This window comes from Dermochelys coriacea, chromosome 6, assembly GCF_009764565.3.
Source record: "Dermochelys coriacea isolate rDerCor1 chromosome 6, rDerCor1.pri.v4, whole genome shotgun sequence".
Lineage (NCBI taxonomy): Eukaryota > Metazoa > Chordata > Testudines > Dermochelyidae > Dermochelys > Dermochelys coriacea.
Genome location: NC_050073.1, coordinates 35,795,886 through 35,813,920, shown reverse-complemented (window position 1 = coordinate 35,813,920; position 18,035 = coordinate 35,795,886). Strand labels below are relative to the sequence as shown.

The following is an 18,035-nucleotide window of genomic DNA, read 5'->3' as shown; positions in this document are numbered from 1 at the left end:
TAAGCAGACAGTTTCTAGCATCAGTGAAACAGTGGCTGCAGCTGTCCTGCCCTACCTTCTTGAATCTGCTACTACCCACAGGACTGGAGCACTTTTTTATTCCATTCCTATAACCTGCCTGTCTCTGGGGATGAGTGCATAGTGTCTGTCTGAAGAGAGCAAGGATAAACATGAGTGTAATGTCCGTCCCCTTATGCTAAAAATAATGAGGAGTAGGGCTTTTGATTAGTCTCAGTTTTAATCAGACTGTTAAACAATAGAATACCAATTGAAATTTATGAAATATTTTTGGATGTTTTTCTACATTTTCTAATATATTGATTTCAGTTACAACACAGACTACAAAGTGTACAGTGCTCACTGTATATTATTTTTATTACAAATATTTCCACTGTAATAATGATAAACAAAAGAAATAATTTTTTTCAATTCACCTCATACAAGTACTATAATGCAATCTCTTTATCGTGAAAGCGCAACTTACAAATGTAAATTTTTGTTGTTGTTACATAACTGCACTCAAAAATAAAACAATGTAAAACTTTAGAGCCTGTAAGTCCACTCAGTAGTACTTCTTGTTCAGCCAGTCACTAAGACAAACAAATATGTTTACGTTTATAGGAGACAATGCTGCCCGCTTTTTATTTACAATGTCACCTGAAAGTGAGAACAGACATTCACATGGCACTTTTGTAGCCTGCATTGCGAGGTATTTACGTGCCAGATACGATAAACATTTGTATGTCCCTTCATGCTTTGACCACCATTCCAGAGGACATGCTTCCATGCTGATGACACTCATTAAAAAAAAAAATGCGTTACTTAAACTTGTTACTGAACTCCTTGAGGGAGAGTTGTATGTCCCTGCTCTGTGTTTTATCTGCATTCTGCCATATATTTCATGTTATAGCAGTCTCAGATGATGACCCAGCACATGTTAGTTTTAAGAACACTTTTTCACAGCAGATTTGACAAAACGCAAAGAAGATACCAGTGTGAGATTTCTAAAGATAGCTACAGCACTCGACCCAAGATTTTAAGAATCTGAAGTGCCTTCCAAAATCTGATCGGGACGGTGTGGAGCATGTTTTCAGAAGTCTTAAAAGAGCAACAGTCCCATGCAGAAACTACAGAACCCGAACCACCAAAAAAGAAAATCAGCATTCTGCTGGTGACGTCTGACTCAGATGATGAAAATGAACATGTGTTGGTCTGTACTGCTTTGGATAGTTATCGAGCAGAACCCACACCAGCATGGATGCATGTCCTCTGGAATGGTGGTTGAAGCATGAAAGGACATATGAATCTTTAGCGCATCTGGCACGTAAATATCTTGCAACGCTGGCTACAAGAGTGCCATGCGAATGCCTGTTCTCATTTTCAAGTGACATTGTAAACAAGAAGCAGGCAGCATTATCTCCTGCAAATGTAAACAAACTTGTTTGTCTGAGTGATTGAACAAGAAGTAGGACTGAGTGGACTTGTAAGCTCTAAATTTTACATTGTTTTATTTTTGAATGCAGTTATTTTTTGTACATAATTCTACATTTGTAAGATCAACTTTCATGATAAAGAGATTGCACTACAGTACTTGTGTTAAGTAAATAGAAAAATACTATTTATTTTATTTACAGTGCAAATATTTGTAATAAAAATAAATATAAAGTGATCACTGTATACTTGTATTCTGTGTTGTAATTGAAATCAATATATTTGAAAATGTGGAAAACATCCAAAAAATATGTATATAAATAGTATTCTATTATTGTTTAATAGCACGATTAATCGAGATTAATTTTTTTAATCGCTTGACAGCCCTAATAAGGGATGTTTATTTCCTAACTGATTTTGTGGGTGTCATCATGGCTTTCTGTTCTAGGGATGAAGGCATTGTTGACCAGGGTGGATTGATTTAAATAATCACTTTTAATCTTGTTTTTTATCAGTCCATTTCCTAAAGAAAGGTTGATTTGCATTGGTAGGAAACCATTAAAATATGTTGATATCTTTTGATGATTCTTTTTGTTCACCAAGAGGATCCACTATATGTATACATCTTTATTTAAGCTGTTATATAGATTTACATACATTTATTTAGATAGTTTTAGTTTTCACTTTTTTATTATGTTAGAATGGTGCATTTCTTATTTACTAGATGATGGGGTTTTGGGGTTTTTGTTTTTTTTTTACTCTTGATTTGTCAAGCTTTATTTGGAGAAATTGGAATTTTTACAAATGCACAAACAACATTTAAAATTTGTTTTTTATTAGTTAAATAAAATACTTTAATTAACATAAAAGTGCTGGCTGCATAAGGAAAAATGGTTTTGTCAAACTATCCCTACAACAAGTAGAAAATTAAAACGGATTTATCAAAAATACAATACTAATCTGTAATTAGTGAATTGAACTAATTGTTTCTGGTCACCATGTCTGTCAAGACTTTAGAACTAAGGTATCTCATTCTCCCGTACCCAGTTTTATTCATCAATTGGAAGAGGAAAACAAGCTTTTCAACCTTTTCATCTCCCAATCTGTTTCTTAACCTTGAAAGAACAATCACTGAACTGAACTAGTTAAATAAACTGAAATAAGTAAATATACACTCTGCATGTGCAGAAGAGGCTATTGCTGACAAACGTGATTTATCACTTCATCAAACTCTGGTTCCAGGTGCTTACCTGGTGACTTCCACCTGTTCAGTGGTTTGACTTTCTTTAAAACTTTTGCTGCTTAATACAAACATATGCTGCTTAATACAGTTTTTTAGTTTAATTTAAATTATTTTAATAGAGTCTACTAAGTTTAAACCTTAACATGGGCTATTATAATTTCAGATTTAATTTAAATAGGTTTATATTTAAAAAGAGAAATGTATTTAATTTACATTTTTTTAAAATAGATATTTTTAATTGATTTTTATCCACCTTATTGTAGGTACCAGTCCTGCTTTTCTCTCTTCATTAATCTAGGACTTTGGGGAAAGAGAGTTAATTACTCCCCCTGTCTCATCACTGCTGAAAAGGTGTTCCCTGTAGAAGTGGTAGTTCCTGCTCCTGTCTTCCCAGTATCCCTTTGTGGCTCCCTTATGACAACAGCAACGCTCCTGGAGGGTGTCTAAATCTCTCTGATACTTTTCATAATAAATACAACGGTCTGTTTAACTGACCCCTGAGCCACAATTTGTATTGTTGTTGTTTTTACAGTGAGATTTAGGGACATAATGACAATTTGATTCCCACTGTGCTCATACTTCTGTAGCTGATCATTACACCCAATTAGAAGAAAAGCATCTTTAGCATACAGAAGATTGTCATAGTTATACATAATTATATCCACTTACTCACTATACCATGTTACAAATTCCAACTGTATAAAGAAGCGTTTGCTTGCTTCTCACACAATAAAAGAAAATAAATTATGTCTCTTAAATGAGATAATGTAGGCCTAATCATACAGTCTGATCTGTATGGAAGTAAATGGAGCTCCAGGCAAGCCCAGGGATCTGCCCACATGGATCAGATTGCAGGATCGGGGCATATGTTTGTAAAATGGCTGGTTATTTTAGTATGTCTATATTTCTAGTACAGAAGCACAAACCCATATCATGTTTGTGTTAGCAATTTTGTAGAATGAAAGGCTAATTTCCTACCATGAACATCTCTACTGGTTTGATACCAAATAGGTTACATACTTTTAAAATCCAATTTAATCCATTATTTAGAACAAGAAAGCCTATTTCTATAATAATATTGATAAAAATAAGGAGTTCAGGTGTAAGAGATTCAGACTAGGCAACCAACAAGTAAAAGATGGTAAAGTTGGTTACTCATGAGCACCATTCATTTCTGCATACTTTTTAATACTCTGTACTGATAACTGTGTATAGTAATTATATATTCTATTAATTAAAACTGAAAGGGATAGTATGGGATATTTCAGTGTAGAATTGCGAGCAAATCATCCAGTAAAATCACCAATCAATGGTCAAATCAGCAGCTTTGTCTATACACTTTTCTGCCCACTTCTAATAGCTATAAAATCCCACACTGTCTGGTTATAATCTTATTTTAGTAAACAAAATTAAACTATTGTGTCTGTTAGTTTCATATCTGTAAATTAACGCTCAATCTTTTAGATGCAACTCACCAAAGTATGTATTTGGAAATAGATTAGACTTATTACAAATGTTGTTCAGAATAGCATTGTTAGTTAACATCAATTGTGCTTCATTTCTTGGAAGTTTCATTTTCTGTAAAGTACTCACTATTCAAAGTCATCTGGCTCTCTTCACTGAGCAAGTCTGATTTATAGCTTGTCCTCTTGACCCACCAGAACATGGAAATGACGAGTATTTTCCTCCTCCTTCCAATTCAAAACTAGTTCTGTTTTGAGTCAGTGTTCCTGTTTGAAGTCTGTTCTACTCCATAGGAATAGACAGTAACATTGAGCCAGTAACAGATGAGGCAGGACTTCCTGGCATAAGACACAAATTCTCAGAATGCAGTGAAACTCTGCGGAGAATTCTATAACAGGTAGAAAATTAAACTCAGGGAGGAAAAAACAATCAGCTGGAGTCATTTTTCTTAACTTGAAGGCTGCTGCTATGACTAGTCTACATTTTGTTCCCTTAAGCTGACTAGTACCAAAATGCAACTATCTCTTTGCACATGGATTTTTAGTTTCCTCCTGAGATTGTTACTAAGGGAAAAGTAACTGATTGTTGAAAACACTAATTAAGCCACATTTTGTTTTCAGGGACACAGAACCAGGTGCCTGGAAACTGTAGGAGTCTGGATAGGAGAGTCCTTGAATTCTGTAACTGTTTATTAAAAAGTTCATCTTATCATCTGTAGACTATATAAGCCACCATTAGTTTTATTTGAACATTTTAACCCCTTAATTTTCTTGCAGCAGTAAGTCCAACGGTATGCTGAATTCTTCCCTGTAATTTGTTATAGTCACATTTCCCTGAACAATGTAGTAATTTATGCATGTAAAGAAATATAATCAGTTAAAAGAATATATTCTCTCTGGATGAAAATAAGATATTACATAATACAATAGAACTTTTAAAAACGATTTGTTAAAATAATTCTACATTTTTGCAACAAGATGTTATTCATTTAACACATAATGCAAAACTGAAGTTAAATAAAATAAAATCCACCACCATTCAGTTAATGTGTGTCCTCAGATATGATCTCATGCTTTGCTGGAGATCTATAGCTGTATCTAAAGCAGAATGATGACATCAGTGCCATTTGTTGCAAATATTGACATCACATCTTTCAGGTGAAATTCTATACATCCAAACACTTCTCTGAAGATGAACTGTAGGTATTCTTTCCCCATGAAATTAACTAAGGCTCAGCCTACTCTACAAAGCTTTGCCAGCATAGCTATGTCAGCTAAGGGTGTGAAAAAATCACATACCCTTGCTGACAAAGGTATACTGACAAAACTCCCAGTGTAGATACAACTGTGCCAGCAGAAAAGTGTTTCTTTTGGCATAGCTAATGTCATTCGGGGAGGTAATGTAGCTATACAGGTGAACTCCTTTTGTGGTTTATGCTGTGTCCCCACTAAGGGCTTTGCCAGCATATAGCTATACCAGCAAGTGATCTAGAGGAACGAATACTGGGCTGGGAGCTGGGACCTCTAAATTCTAATCCTCGCTCTCACCTACTGCATGTCCTTCGCCAAGTTACTTAACCTCTCTTAATTTAGTTTTTCTATCTGTAAAATGAGGACATTTAATCCCTCTCTTACTGGCTTTAAGGCTCTCTTAAACCAAAATAAAAGTGTTTGCACTAGGGGGTGCACCAATTTAATTGTAAGCCAGTACCTTTAAATACAGGAAATTTTCTGGTATAGATAAGGCTTAAATGTTAATTTTAACACTGCAGTGATTCCAACTTCTATGATGAAGATTCCGTGTTAGGGTAGATGTTTCAGGAATCCAAGCATGCTGTACTCATTCCTGTCACATGCTCCAACTAAAGCAGCAGCAACATTTCGGGGAGGGAGCTTGCATTTTTTGGAGCCAGCTGCAGTGTTGCCAGCTGTCATGATTTCATCGCAAGTCTTGCAATATTTGATACTTTCATAAAGCTCCAGCTTCTGGATTCATGTGATTACATGAGACCATTTCTAGCCCTTGTGTTTCTAGAGAAAAGTTTGAAAACATGAATCCTAAAATACATCAGAAGGCAACTAAAAATAAATTAAAAAGATAATATTTTTAAAAATTGTGTGGAATTTTATGCCAATCGCATGTATTTTTTTGAGCCTCACTCATGGTTTTTGAACATGTGGTATTGTCAATACTACAAACAATAGGGGCCTGAGGGATACTTTCAAAACATTCTTAATTAACGAGAACACATGCAGCTAAGGAGAGTTACTATAATTCACTTGAGGTTTTGTTCCAGAGCTACCACTATCTGAACTTAAAGGACAGTTGAGTGTCTCTACTATACAATCCTTTGCATTCCGCTATCAAGGGAATTAATTAATTGTAGGAGTTTTGTTCTGTTTGTTTTGGGAATTGGATGACAGAGACCTTCTAAAGCATGTTATAAAAAGGGGAACTGAAAGGCCGATTGAGAAAACAGCTACATATAATTGCCGTCACCTCTGAGTCAGTAGTTGGACTAACTCCGATTAAGAGGGCCCAAAAGTCACTACTGTTCTACAGCTTTTTGGTGCCCCTGTATAAATGGGATGACAGATCCTCATTTAAAAAAAGGAATCAAAACAAAACAGCATGCCACGCAATACATTATTTCTATACGCTGTAGAGAGTTCAGGGTTTTTTTTATGGTGGATGTAGCTCACTACTCACTGGAAATCAAATTTTATGATTAATAAAATCTGTCTGAAGAAAATATGGGAACATATGAATTTAGTTGGATGTCAGCAATTAGGGCTGCTTCAGATGCTCCTTTGGGAAGGAGGGGAAAGAAGAAGGCACCTCTAAATCTTAATTAGGATTTTCAGGGTGTTTTTTATTTTCATTTCAAGAAGTTTAGGTCAGTAATGGACCTATGAGAAGGGCTAGAAGGCCCTTTAGAGGATATCTTAGACCCCTTTGGCTATCTAGCTACTATCATTTCCTTCTTTAATCTTAAAATTTATAAGGGCTTGGTCTTTACTGACCCCCCCTCCCCCATTCCAATTTCTAGTAACAGACAGTGCTTTGTGTTTGTCTTCTCTGTGACTTATTTTTCATTCATGTGTACCCTCTGACGAACCAATGTATTCATTTAAACTTTCTTAATTGTAAGTTCTCAAAATTGTATTAAATTTTTGAACTGATGTCAAAGTTCAAATTTTTGTGTGCAGATGTGGAGGGAAGTTAAACAAAGACAGTCTCTGGTGAGGTTTTTCAATTTAAAATAAATAGGGTTCCCACATCTTAAACATTTGCAGTATTCAACGGTGAGACTATCTCATATCTGGGGGAAATGGAGAATTTAACTCTGTTAATTCAAAGTACTATATTATAAAGCAATAATTATAATTACAATGCAAGTTATCCTCCTGTAATGGTATACACTGTTGTCAAAACAGAAAAGTTTATTTTTGAAATATTCCCGACTATTGTGGATAACAAATTTGTTAATGTTTCCTTTATGAGCAGTGTAGAGACATAGTCAGTTGTCTGATAGCTAAAGTACAGGACTAACCATCAGAAGTCTGGGTTTTATTCTTGGCTCTTATAGACTGGGCTGTGTGACACTGAGGTGGGTTGCTATAAACTTCTCTGTGACCCATCTGTAAAATTAAGATGATAATGCTTCCATACTTCATAGGTGTATGGAGGCTTAATTATTGATATTTTTAAAGCACTTACAGATTCTTGGATGGAAGGAACAATAGAATGCAAAGTAAAATAAAGAATTGTAAACAATCAAAACTGCCTGCTGGATTCCTGGCTTGTTTGTTTTTTTTTAATGAAGGAACCAAAGATGACAGCTGTGATATGTGAAAAGGCCTGATTCCCTTGAGACATTACTTTTAAAGCCAGTCAAAAAAAAGTCACGTTTGTGTGTGTGTGTCTGTATGTGTTCGTATAATTGCTGTCTCATAGCTGATTGACTGAGTGAGGCTTTTAGATTTGTATGTAAAATACTTTGATTGGTTGCTTTCAATATTTTAACTTCTCTGAAAATAATGGTCAGTTTTCCAGCAATCTGATTGATTGAGAAGTTCTCTTTTGGTGGAATTTTTGCATAATTCAAAATCCTTTTTGCTTTTATGCTCTGTTTAAGAGTGCTTTGGAAAACTTTCCTGAACTGACAGTAATCACTCGCGATTCTAAAACAAAAAGTGGAGGAGCTGCTCTTTCTAAAATCAGAATGAATGGTAAAGCTTACAACAAGAAAACACTGAGGACTTCTAAATCAACCACTAAGTTAGCACACGTAAGTGTTTAGAAGATGCATCACGGCTTCCATCTTATTCTAACATGATAGATTAAAAAAAATACCTTAAAGGATTGCATTTTGTTGGTAATTAGTTGTTTTTTGGCAATATATAAAAAGATAAAATTTTAAACATTTTAATACTTAAGTAATTCGAAATAATGATTTGTTTGAAATCTACAGCATATTAAATCACTTGTCTTGGTGGCCTGTTCCTTTTATCATTAAACCATTATAGATATAGGGTTGCCAGGTGTCCAGTTTTTGACCAGAACAGCTGATCAAAAGGACCCTCGCAGCTCTGGTCAGCATTTCTGACGGGTCATTAAAAGTCCAGTTGGCGCGGGGCTGGCAAGTTCCTTACCCAACTCTGGGTGGCTCACAGCATGTCCCTCCAGCTCCTAGGCGTAGGGGCGGCCACAGGGGTTCTGCATGCTGCCCCCACCCCGAACACCTGACTCCACAGCTTCCATTGGCTACAGTCCTGGCCAATGGGAATTGCAGGAGCCGTTTCCTGCAGGTGGGAGCAGTGCGGAGCTCCCTGGCCGCTCCTCCATCTAGGAGTCGGAGAGACATGTCGCCGCTTCCCAGTAGCCACCGGAGGTAAGCACGCCCGGAGCTTGCACCCTAAACCCTCTCCTGCACCCCAATCCCCTGCCCCAGCCCTGAGCCCCCCTCCTCCACTCTGAATTCCTTGGCCCCAGCCCCACCCCAAAGCCCACATCCCCAGCCGAGCCCTCACCCACTCCCTCGCCCAAACCCCTGCTCCAGCCTGGAACCCTTCCTGCACTCTGAACCTCTCATTTCTGTTCCACCCTGGAGTCAACACCCTCAGCCCAGAGCCTGTACTCCCTCCCACAGCCCAACCCCATACCTTAGCTTGGAGCCCACCCCACCTAAAACCCTCATCCCCGGCCCCACCCCAGAGCCAGCACTCCAGCCGGACCCATCACCTCTCCTTGCCCCAGCTCAGTGAAAATGAGCGAGCAAGTGAGTGAGGGTGGGGGAGAGCGAGCAATGCGGCCGGGGCGGGGAATGGATGAATGGGGTGGGGCCTTGGAGAAGGGGTGGGCACTCAGGACAGGGCGCAGGGCAAGGGTGTTCAGTTTTCTGCAATTAGAAAGTTGGCAACTCTGCATAGATAGTTTATTCCAAATAGGTAAGCAAAATATGGTGCACATATTAAAATAATATTACACACAACAATTATTGAATGGAATCATGTGCATATGTAAAAATGTATTTAGGGCCACATTGGGTATGTCTACACAGAGATAAAAAACCCGCAGTTGGCCAGGTCAGCTGGACACAGGGCTCGGCTTTGGGGCTGAAAAATTGCTATGTAGATGTTCCGGGCTTGGGCTGGAGCCTGAGCTCTGGGAATCTGCAATTTTTAGTCCCTCAGTTTGAGTCCCGCAAGCCGAGTCAGCTGACCTGGACCAGCTGCAGCTGTGCCACTGATCTTTATTCCTGTGTAGACATACCCATCATGGCCAGTCCTGTATGCCAAAGCAAGAAATTAAGGCAGTATAAGGAAACCTCTTCCTCCCCTGTGCAATCTGCTCACATCACAGGTAGCAGGAGGAAACAGTCTCCTTGGAGCTGCTGCTCCACCTCTTGTACAGGCAAGAGGAGGGAATGGGCTCATCCTTAGATAGTGGCCCTCCCATCTCCATAGTGTAACAGGCAGCACAGCTCTGCTGGCAGGCACATGTTAGACCATGTTTAGGTCTGGTTCAGGGTACATTTCCCCCGTCCTTCATCTCTCCCCACCATAACCAAGGGGGAATACAGGACAGCTTCTGGCAGAGCACAATATGTTGCCCCTACATGCTGTTTGTGGCACTTTAGCCTTTAACCATTTACTTAAAGTTAATGTAGATTTCTACTGTAAACTGTACAATAGCTGTTACTACATGGACAAATATATATTTACACTGGAGAAACTTTAATTTGTTCATAAGGCACCTCATAGGGCAGGCAAATAAACAAATTAATTCTTTGTTTTAGCTTCTCCTTTATCTCCAGTGACAGAAGTTGTTTCATATCTTATTGTTAAAAAGAATATTGAAAAGAAATATTAGAGAAATAGATACAACTCATATTTGTGGCTAAGAACAGTATTAACTAGATTTTACAGGATACTGGCAGACATACCTAAAGCAAGTTTAGCTAACATCAGTAAATGCAGGAGATGCCACAACCAGTGAATATATTCCACGTTTTTGTACTTTTTGGAAAGAAAAAACTATCGCAGCAATATATGCAAGCTCTTTCCAGAGTTCCTAATATCTGCCCTTCTCCAAAAATCTATACAGAATTTGCTAGATTATGTGAACACCAAGAAATAGCCAGTAATACTTGAAAAATGGCAAGCTAACACACTTTCCATATATTCAGAGTGGTGGAAAGAACTATTAAACCCAACTTTGAAGAAGACATTAAATTTACATGAGAAACAAAGTGGGTAAGGGTATACTAATTTTGGTGTCACATATATGTCTTGATGCCATTTCAGACATGATGATAGTTACCTTTTATTTCTGAATTGCTAAAATTGACATGATCCATTTGGTAATAAGATGTCTATCTTGGAACAAATATCATTAATTTGTGTAAAAATAACTATTTTCTCTGCAGGAATTTACTGTAGATCCAGAAAAAATACAGTTGTACTCTTTGTATCACTCACTCCATCATTACAAATACCACATATATCTGACATGTAAAGAGGAGGTGAGTATTTGTTCTGCTTCTTATATGTGGCATTATTAGATTAATAAGAAGTAGTGCAGAAAGTTAAATTATCTGTATATAACAGCATTTTCAAAACATCAGTATAAGGCAGCTAAATGTGTTTCTGATTTTAACCCAACCAAAGTAATGATTTTATTGGAACTGTTAGAAACTTTTTCAGCCAATACAAAGTAATCGTCGGCTGACATTAGTGGGTGATCATTTTCTATCTGCACGAGGCGATATGTTAAAATAGGGAATACTATGGAAATGACTCCACAGTTAAGCCTGTGTTGGCATTAGTGTATAACTTGATTAAAATTTTCTCTTTCGTATTTTAGTAAATTGAAATTAATTTGTATATTTGGGACAGTAACTCTTCCTAGGACAGCTGGATTTTCTATGTAACTTTTTTAGTAGAATATAACCTTAATAGAAGAAACATTTAAAAACACCAATTTTAAAAATATTCTGTTTTTCTCCCAGTTCTTGTATCCCTCTGACTAAACAGTCACAGTCCCCACAGACTCCAAATTCCTCTCTCACTCTATCTTGCCAACATACACACTTTGCATCCTCACATACACACAATTCTGATAACATTTTGGACATAAGGCTTTTTTTTTTTTATTAAACACATATGCTTATTGACCTGATGGAGTTTCATCAAGATTAAGTGACAAAACTACTCAGACCAGCAGCTGTTTCTCTTCTATGACATGACTCGCCACCTGTGCTGTTCATAAACTCTTGGTGAGGTAGGCTAGGTAGCCAGAGGCATGAGGATTGTGCTCTGTAGATGAGAGGCACCTTGAGAGGCCCTTGAGGCATCTTGAGGTTTGAGTAGGGATGCTGGAAGATAGACTGAATGGGACTTTGGGAGAGACAGGGTGTTTTAGCAGACATTTTGGAGATCTGGAGGCAAGAGTCTTTGAGGTGGGGAAAGGAGAGCCTGAGATTGGGGTGTCTTTGGTTGTGCAGAGAGTCAGGGATAAGAGGTAGCCTGTTGCCTCTCCATAAGGCATTGGCATATCAAGATTTCCCTATGATATTTCATCCTCGGTGAATAGAGGCCACAACTACCAATAGAGCCCTTAGGTTCCAGTGCCTGGATGCAAATGCACTGAGTTCCTTACACACATGCACACACTCTCATAGGCGCCCAGGCCATGTTCAGTCTTGATTCCACCTCCAAACACACTAATAACCCACCATTCATTTTTGCAAGCCCATTATTCAGCAGCACTGTGGGGACCTCTGAGAGTAGCTGCCTAATGCTCATAGTATTTCTATCTTGTAACAAGGTAAAAGGGAGAGAGGGAGGGAAATAAGCATAGTGTGAAGGGAGCATGGAAGGAAGTCAGGTTTGCACTAGATAGGGTCTGCAGCAAGAGAAGTGGAGCTCAATTCTGATGGTTCATGAAACCCTGGACAATAAGGATGCAAGGGTTGGTGAGGACTTAACTATTGATATCCTACCTCTTTTACAGATGTGTTGATGTTATGTACACTGAAGCATTTTTAACAGGTTTTTAACACATTTTTGGGGGAATATATAATAGTTTAGACTTAATATAAAAATATCATATTTGTGTATTCATAATAATTCATTTCCTTTTAAGTTCATTCTTCCTAATTTTGCACAACTGTTTTTTTATTTTACATTTCCTCATGCTGTGTTTGTGGAGAAAAGTTCAAGGTTTTTGAATAGTATACTTTATTGCTTGAACTTTCTTTCAGACTAAGATCTTTAATATTTTTATACTTCCTCTTTAAGTATCCTAAAGCCAATTTTGAAAATCAGTTGACAAGTTGTCTTTATCCCTGCCCACATTGCATTGTTACAGTTCTATTGTAAACTATAGACTAGTTATCAAACTCTAGCAAATAAGATAGTATTGCCTTTTAATTGAGCATATTTTTAAATATATTTTAAAAATATCTTCGCATTTATTTATATTATTGGATCTTATATTTTAAGAGTGTTAAGTCGACATTGTTCCGTTTGGCATTTCTTATGACCAGTCCCATTCCTACACATTTCTTAAGATACCAGGAGTTGAAAGTGTTAGCATTTGGAAAATCATTTGGAAAACCCTAGATTGGTATTTTTAACTAGATCACTTCAGTAATGAATAATAGATTTCGACCTTAGCTAGCCATGTCTGCAGAAGAGACTGCCCTGGACAAATAAAGCTTGCTTAAGAATTCCTGCCACTTTGCAGGAATTAGCATATGGATCAAGGGAGGATTTAAGAGCTGCATGCTACATTTAAATGAGTAACAGAGGCTGGCTAATATGTTTTTTTTTCTCTCTCTTAAATAGATTTCTTCTGTTCAGAAAAAGAGCGCAGATCTAGGACAGGAGGAGATTGTTCAGCTGTGCATGAAAAATATAAAATGGGTGGAGGATCTTTTTGAAAAGTTTGGTGAACTTTTGAATCATGTACAGCAGAAGTGTTCATAACAAATTTTCTTCAGAATCTCACATTTTTCTACAGCACTAACCTGATGAAAAAGAAAGCTCAGAGAGAGGCTCTGATTCTCTTACAATACCAGACTACGTTCTTATTCATAGGCATTTTATTTCTCTTATGGAACTTTGTACTTTGGCTCCTGCTAAGGAAAAGTGATGCTGCCAAGAAAATGAGTCTTTTAGAGATGGAAGTAAACATAAACATCACCACATTTTAACCTGAATAATGATTTTTCTATTTTGTAAACTATTGGGTAACTTAGTTTTATTTTCAGAAATGTTTTTGACAAATGATAAAGCATGCACTAAGTATAATTTTTTCTTTACTGCTATAGAGATAATAACACTTAAAATACTATGGCTATTTCTGACTCTGGTGAACACCAAAAAGAGTCAGGGCTGGGGGTAAACTAATATTTGCATTTCTGTCTGACCATGAATTTAGAGTATTATGCATTTTTAAACAGAGCTGGTGTGACATCAAATTCTGTATACAAATATTGCCATCATAAAATTCAGAAATGTCATTATGCTTTATGGACTCCTTTTACTATTATCATGTTCAGGAGACTGAACATGGAGTTGGTGCAATCCTAGGACTGCTTTTTGTTGTCAAATTATATTGTAATGAAAGACAATGACCTTAACTATTTTCCCTGTTTTGAAGAAAAATATTTCCTTTATACTGTGTTTTTTGTTTTTTCTTTTGGAAAAAAAATTCAATGTACATTTTATCTCACTGATAGTTGTATTTTTCACAGAGAAAATATTGTGGTTAAAGTTGTTTCATGTATCTTTGTAATACACTTTACATTGTTTTCAGTAAATCTTATTCATTTATATGTTGATTTCATATTGTAAACTATATATCTTGAGGTAACCCTTTTTGTTTATACAGGTTTTCTTCAGTGTTAACCAGAATAATGCATAATAGACTAGTTTTGCTTTAAGTGTAGTTGTGTTAGACACTGCAGTTATTTTCTCATACGTGAAAATAAATTTCTTACTAAACTAGCCCCTGATTAACTGAGAGTTTAAATGAAAATCTACTACACTTTATCTTCTGGTCAACAAAGATTTATGATTGTGAATAGACTATATGCAGTGTTAAACACAGCTTACATAGTTGTTTTTAGAACTGGCAGTGGCAGAGTTATTCTCTTTTTGGTGCCTTTTAGATCTTCAGACATACTTTTGTAGCATCCCTCCCATCCAGTTTCTTAACAGTTAGTAGTGCCACTAATCCCACTCAGACAACGAATGTAATATGGCTCAAAACAGGAGAACATTTTCTTAAGTTTGCCAACAGAATGCCTTTCAGTCATTCAAACCGTATACGTGCTGGGGCCCAAAAGAAATAGACATGTCATTCTTTCCTCAGATAATGTTTTTTTGTTTTGTTTTTTAATTCTTTTATCCTTTAACTACCACTTAGTGCCTTAATTTCAACAGGAAAGCAGGGTGCACCATTCATTGGCCAAATAGGACATGCTTATATACAATGTGGTTTGTTTTCCCGTTTTCTGTTTTGGTCTATTTAGCTGCTAATATATTCATTAGACCTTAGAATTGTAAAGAATAATGAAGAGATGTGAAATGAAATGATATCATCTTGAGTAATCAAATTAGGGTTTCGAAAATCAAAAGTATGTATTTTAACTGATAGAGTTAGATCCTTGTTAAGTTGGATGTTGCCATGTTTCCAAAGGTTTCATCTTGTAAAAGCAATAATTCTCCTTAAGGTTTGTACCCACATTAGTATGAACAGACTGACTGAAAAATGGAAGTTGGTAAATGCCCCTTGTTTTCTTTAAAGCTTCTTCATACTGTACCTGCTTTAAAAAGGCAGTTTATTACCATGACATGAGGTGCGTTGTGTTACTGCAATGCGTACTGTAATCACAGGGAGCAATATGGATTTTGACTTAGGAAGGTAGAATGTTAAGAAGCATCATGCAGGTAATTTACTCTTTCAGTGAAAAGGAGGGAGTTGAGGTGTGACGGGGTAGGAGAGATGCTATATTTCTCTCATGCAGTACTGAATCTGGAATGAACTGCTTCATCTCCCCCCCCCCCGATTTTGTAATTAAACTAATGAGGTGGTACCAATCAGCAATGTTACAAACATGAATAGTATTAATTTAAATATGAACACTAAACTATATAGACATTTACCTAGAATATTAATTTATCATTTAAAATAAAAGCATGATGACATAGATTGAGCAAACAATATGGTTGGCTCTTCGGTTATACAGCAAAGTACTAGTCAGAACTTGTTAGCCACAGGTGCCTTCCTAATACACCCATGAAAAAAACAAATGGAAGACGTTCTACATTTTTAATTTTATATGTTTCTACTTTATGCTTCCTGTAGGAGCCTGAATGGAAGTTTTAAGAAACCAGTCATTTCAGCCCAAGCCCCAGACTAAGCCCTCAGACTATTGGAAGCTAAGCAGTGGCTTATGGAGAAGCTGGTCTTTTCATAAAAGCAGGTACATTGAAAAGAAAAAGGGATGGCCAGTCATTCACAGTGCTCTGCACTGCCATAGAGGGAGACCTGGCTTCAGTTCCAGCTCTGTTTCATTCCCAAGGCCAGTTGACAAAGCACTCTGCCTATAGAAGATAGGAAGTACCCTGCATTGCTCAAAAGCGACCAGTCCAGACTATTAAAGAGCAATATAAAGGAGCTCTATGTCATCCTGTCCTTGGCTAGAAAGATGTTGGTTGGGTTACTAGGCCATCAAGCTAGGATGAATTAAAAATGTAGGAATCTTAGGAATGTGAAGGACCATTCAGGCGGAATAAAACTTAGTCAATGGGAATTGAAGAGGGATTTTCATACTGAAGCAAATTTAGAAGAAATGTCAATGTACAAATTACTTTTTTTGCACAAATATCTTGCTTTGTTTTGTTGTGTTGCAATTTCAGATAACTAGTGGGTAAGAGTTAATTATGCACCCACATCCCAATGTCCTTTCCTCCTTGATCCTGCAGTAGGGTCCAAGTCCTTTAACTTCTGTTGCCAATGAAAATTCAGGCATTTACTTGACTGCAGGAACAAATTGGAAGAGAAGATGCACTAGGAAGGAACAAACCCCTGTATTGACATTTTGTTAGTTAGCAAGTAGAGAAACTCATGAAATCAAATCCATGGTAAATTATTCAGGTTTTAATTGTTCCATTCCTCCCCCAACCAGTATGGCATCCCCCTCTCTTGTTTTTGTTTTAATTAAAGCATAATATTTCTGTAAAGGCAGGGTGCTCTCCAAGCTGCTACTTCCAAAGTTTGCTAGTAAAAATCAGTGAAACCGTTGGGTTGAAAAATTGTCTCCGAAAACCTCTACAGACTTTAGGGCCTCTAGAGTCTTATCACCTCGGTCATATTTAATATATTGTTTAAATGATATACTTTTAGAAAAGGAAAATCTTCCAGTCTGTCTTCCAGTAAATGCTTTCTGTAGGGAAAATATATTTTAAATATTAAATATTTAAAGCAAATGTAAAACAAAACAAGCTAAAAATATCATCACAAGATGTCAGTGTGCAATCACTTCTGATTTTTGTTGGTAGCACTTGACATTGGTTTCACACCGTATCACACACCTGTGCATTATTATACAATGCACACCTTAACATATCTTATTGTTGAAGTTAATGTTAACATGTCATTGTTAACAAATGCATGTTTCTGTATATCTCCTCTACATATAGCAAAAATTAGGTTAGGACTAAAACACCTTATGCATTTTTAGTCCAGATTTTCAGGTGGTCCATAATACAATGTATGGAAATGTGAATAAGGACACAATTTTGTACCATTCATTTGATGTTATTAACTAAATCCATTAAAATGAAAACACTTTTTAAACAAAAGTCATAATGTTCAGTGATTTATTATTAAAACATCAAAACTTGAAAAGCTAGACTGCTGAGAAAATTGGCATGTTTGAGGCATAATGCTTTCTGATCTCTCACTTAATATGAAGAAGTCTCTGTAAGTGATCTAATGTGTTTCATCATACTCTTTTGTTCAGACACATGCTATCATGTTTAACTCTTTAATTTGTTTAATTTGTGTCTGGTTTCCAAATGATTTAATCTGCTTCCACTGTAGAACTACCAGCAAGGCAGTCCCTGAACAGATGTAAAATAAGGAGATAAAAGGTTTTTTAAGGACATTGGTAAAATGGGGAGAATATATCCTTTTTGTACAGAGTGGATAACTGTACAAAGTTTTACAAATATATCATGCCTACAGAAAGATATTGCTAGGGATTTGCTTGTCTAGTTATGGTAAAACATCATGTTTTAAACCCAAATCATCTCCCATGCATATTATTTCCATACAGGGGACTGGAAGGCCCACAAGTTTTGAATCTTTGGTCAGGAAC

The 18,035-nt window shown here is 36.7% G+C and overlaps 1 protein-coding gene across 1 annotated transcript in view; it reads left to right on the top strand.

Moving 5' to 3' along the window:
• The window catches only part of QSER1 (glutamine and serine rich 1), a 92,876-nt gene extending 75,359 nt beyond the window's left edge, over nucleotides 1-17,517 (top strand). Inside the window, 3 exon segments of the mRNA XM_038404274.2 lie at nucleotides 8,277-8,429; nucleotides 11,070-11,165; nucleotides 13,492-17,517. Coding sequence (XP_038260202.1) covers nucleotides 8,277-8,429; nucleotides 11,070-11,165; nucleotides 13,492-13,632 — 390 coding nt within the window. The 3' untranslated portion in view covers nucleotides 13,633-17,517.
• The last annotated feature ends 518 nt before the right edge of the window (nucleotides 17,518-18,035 follow it).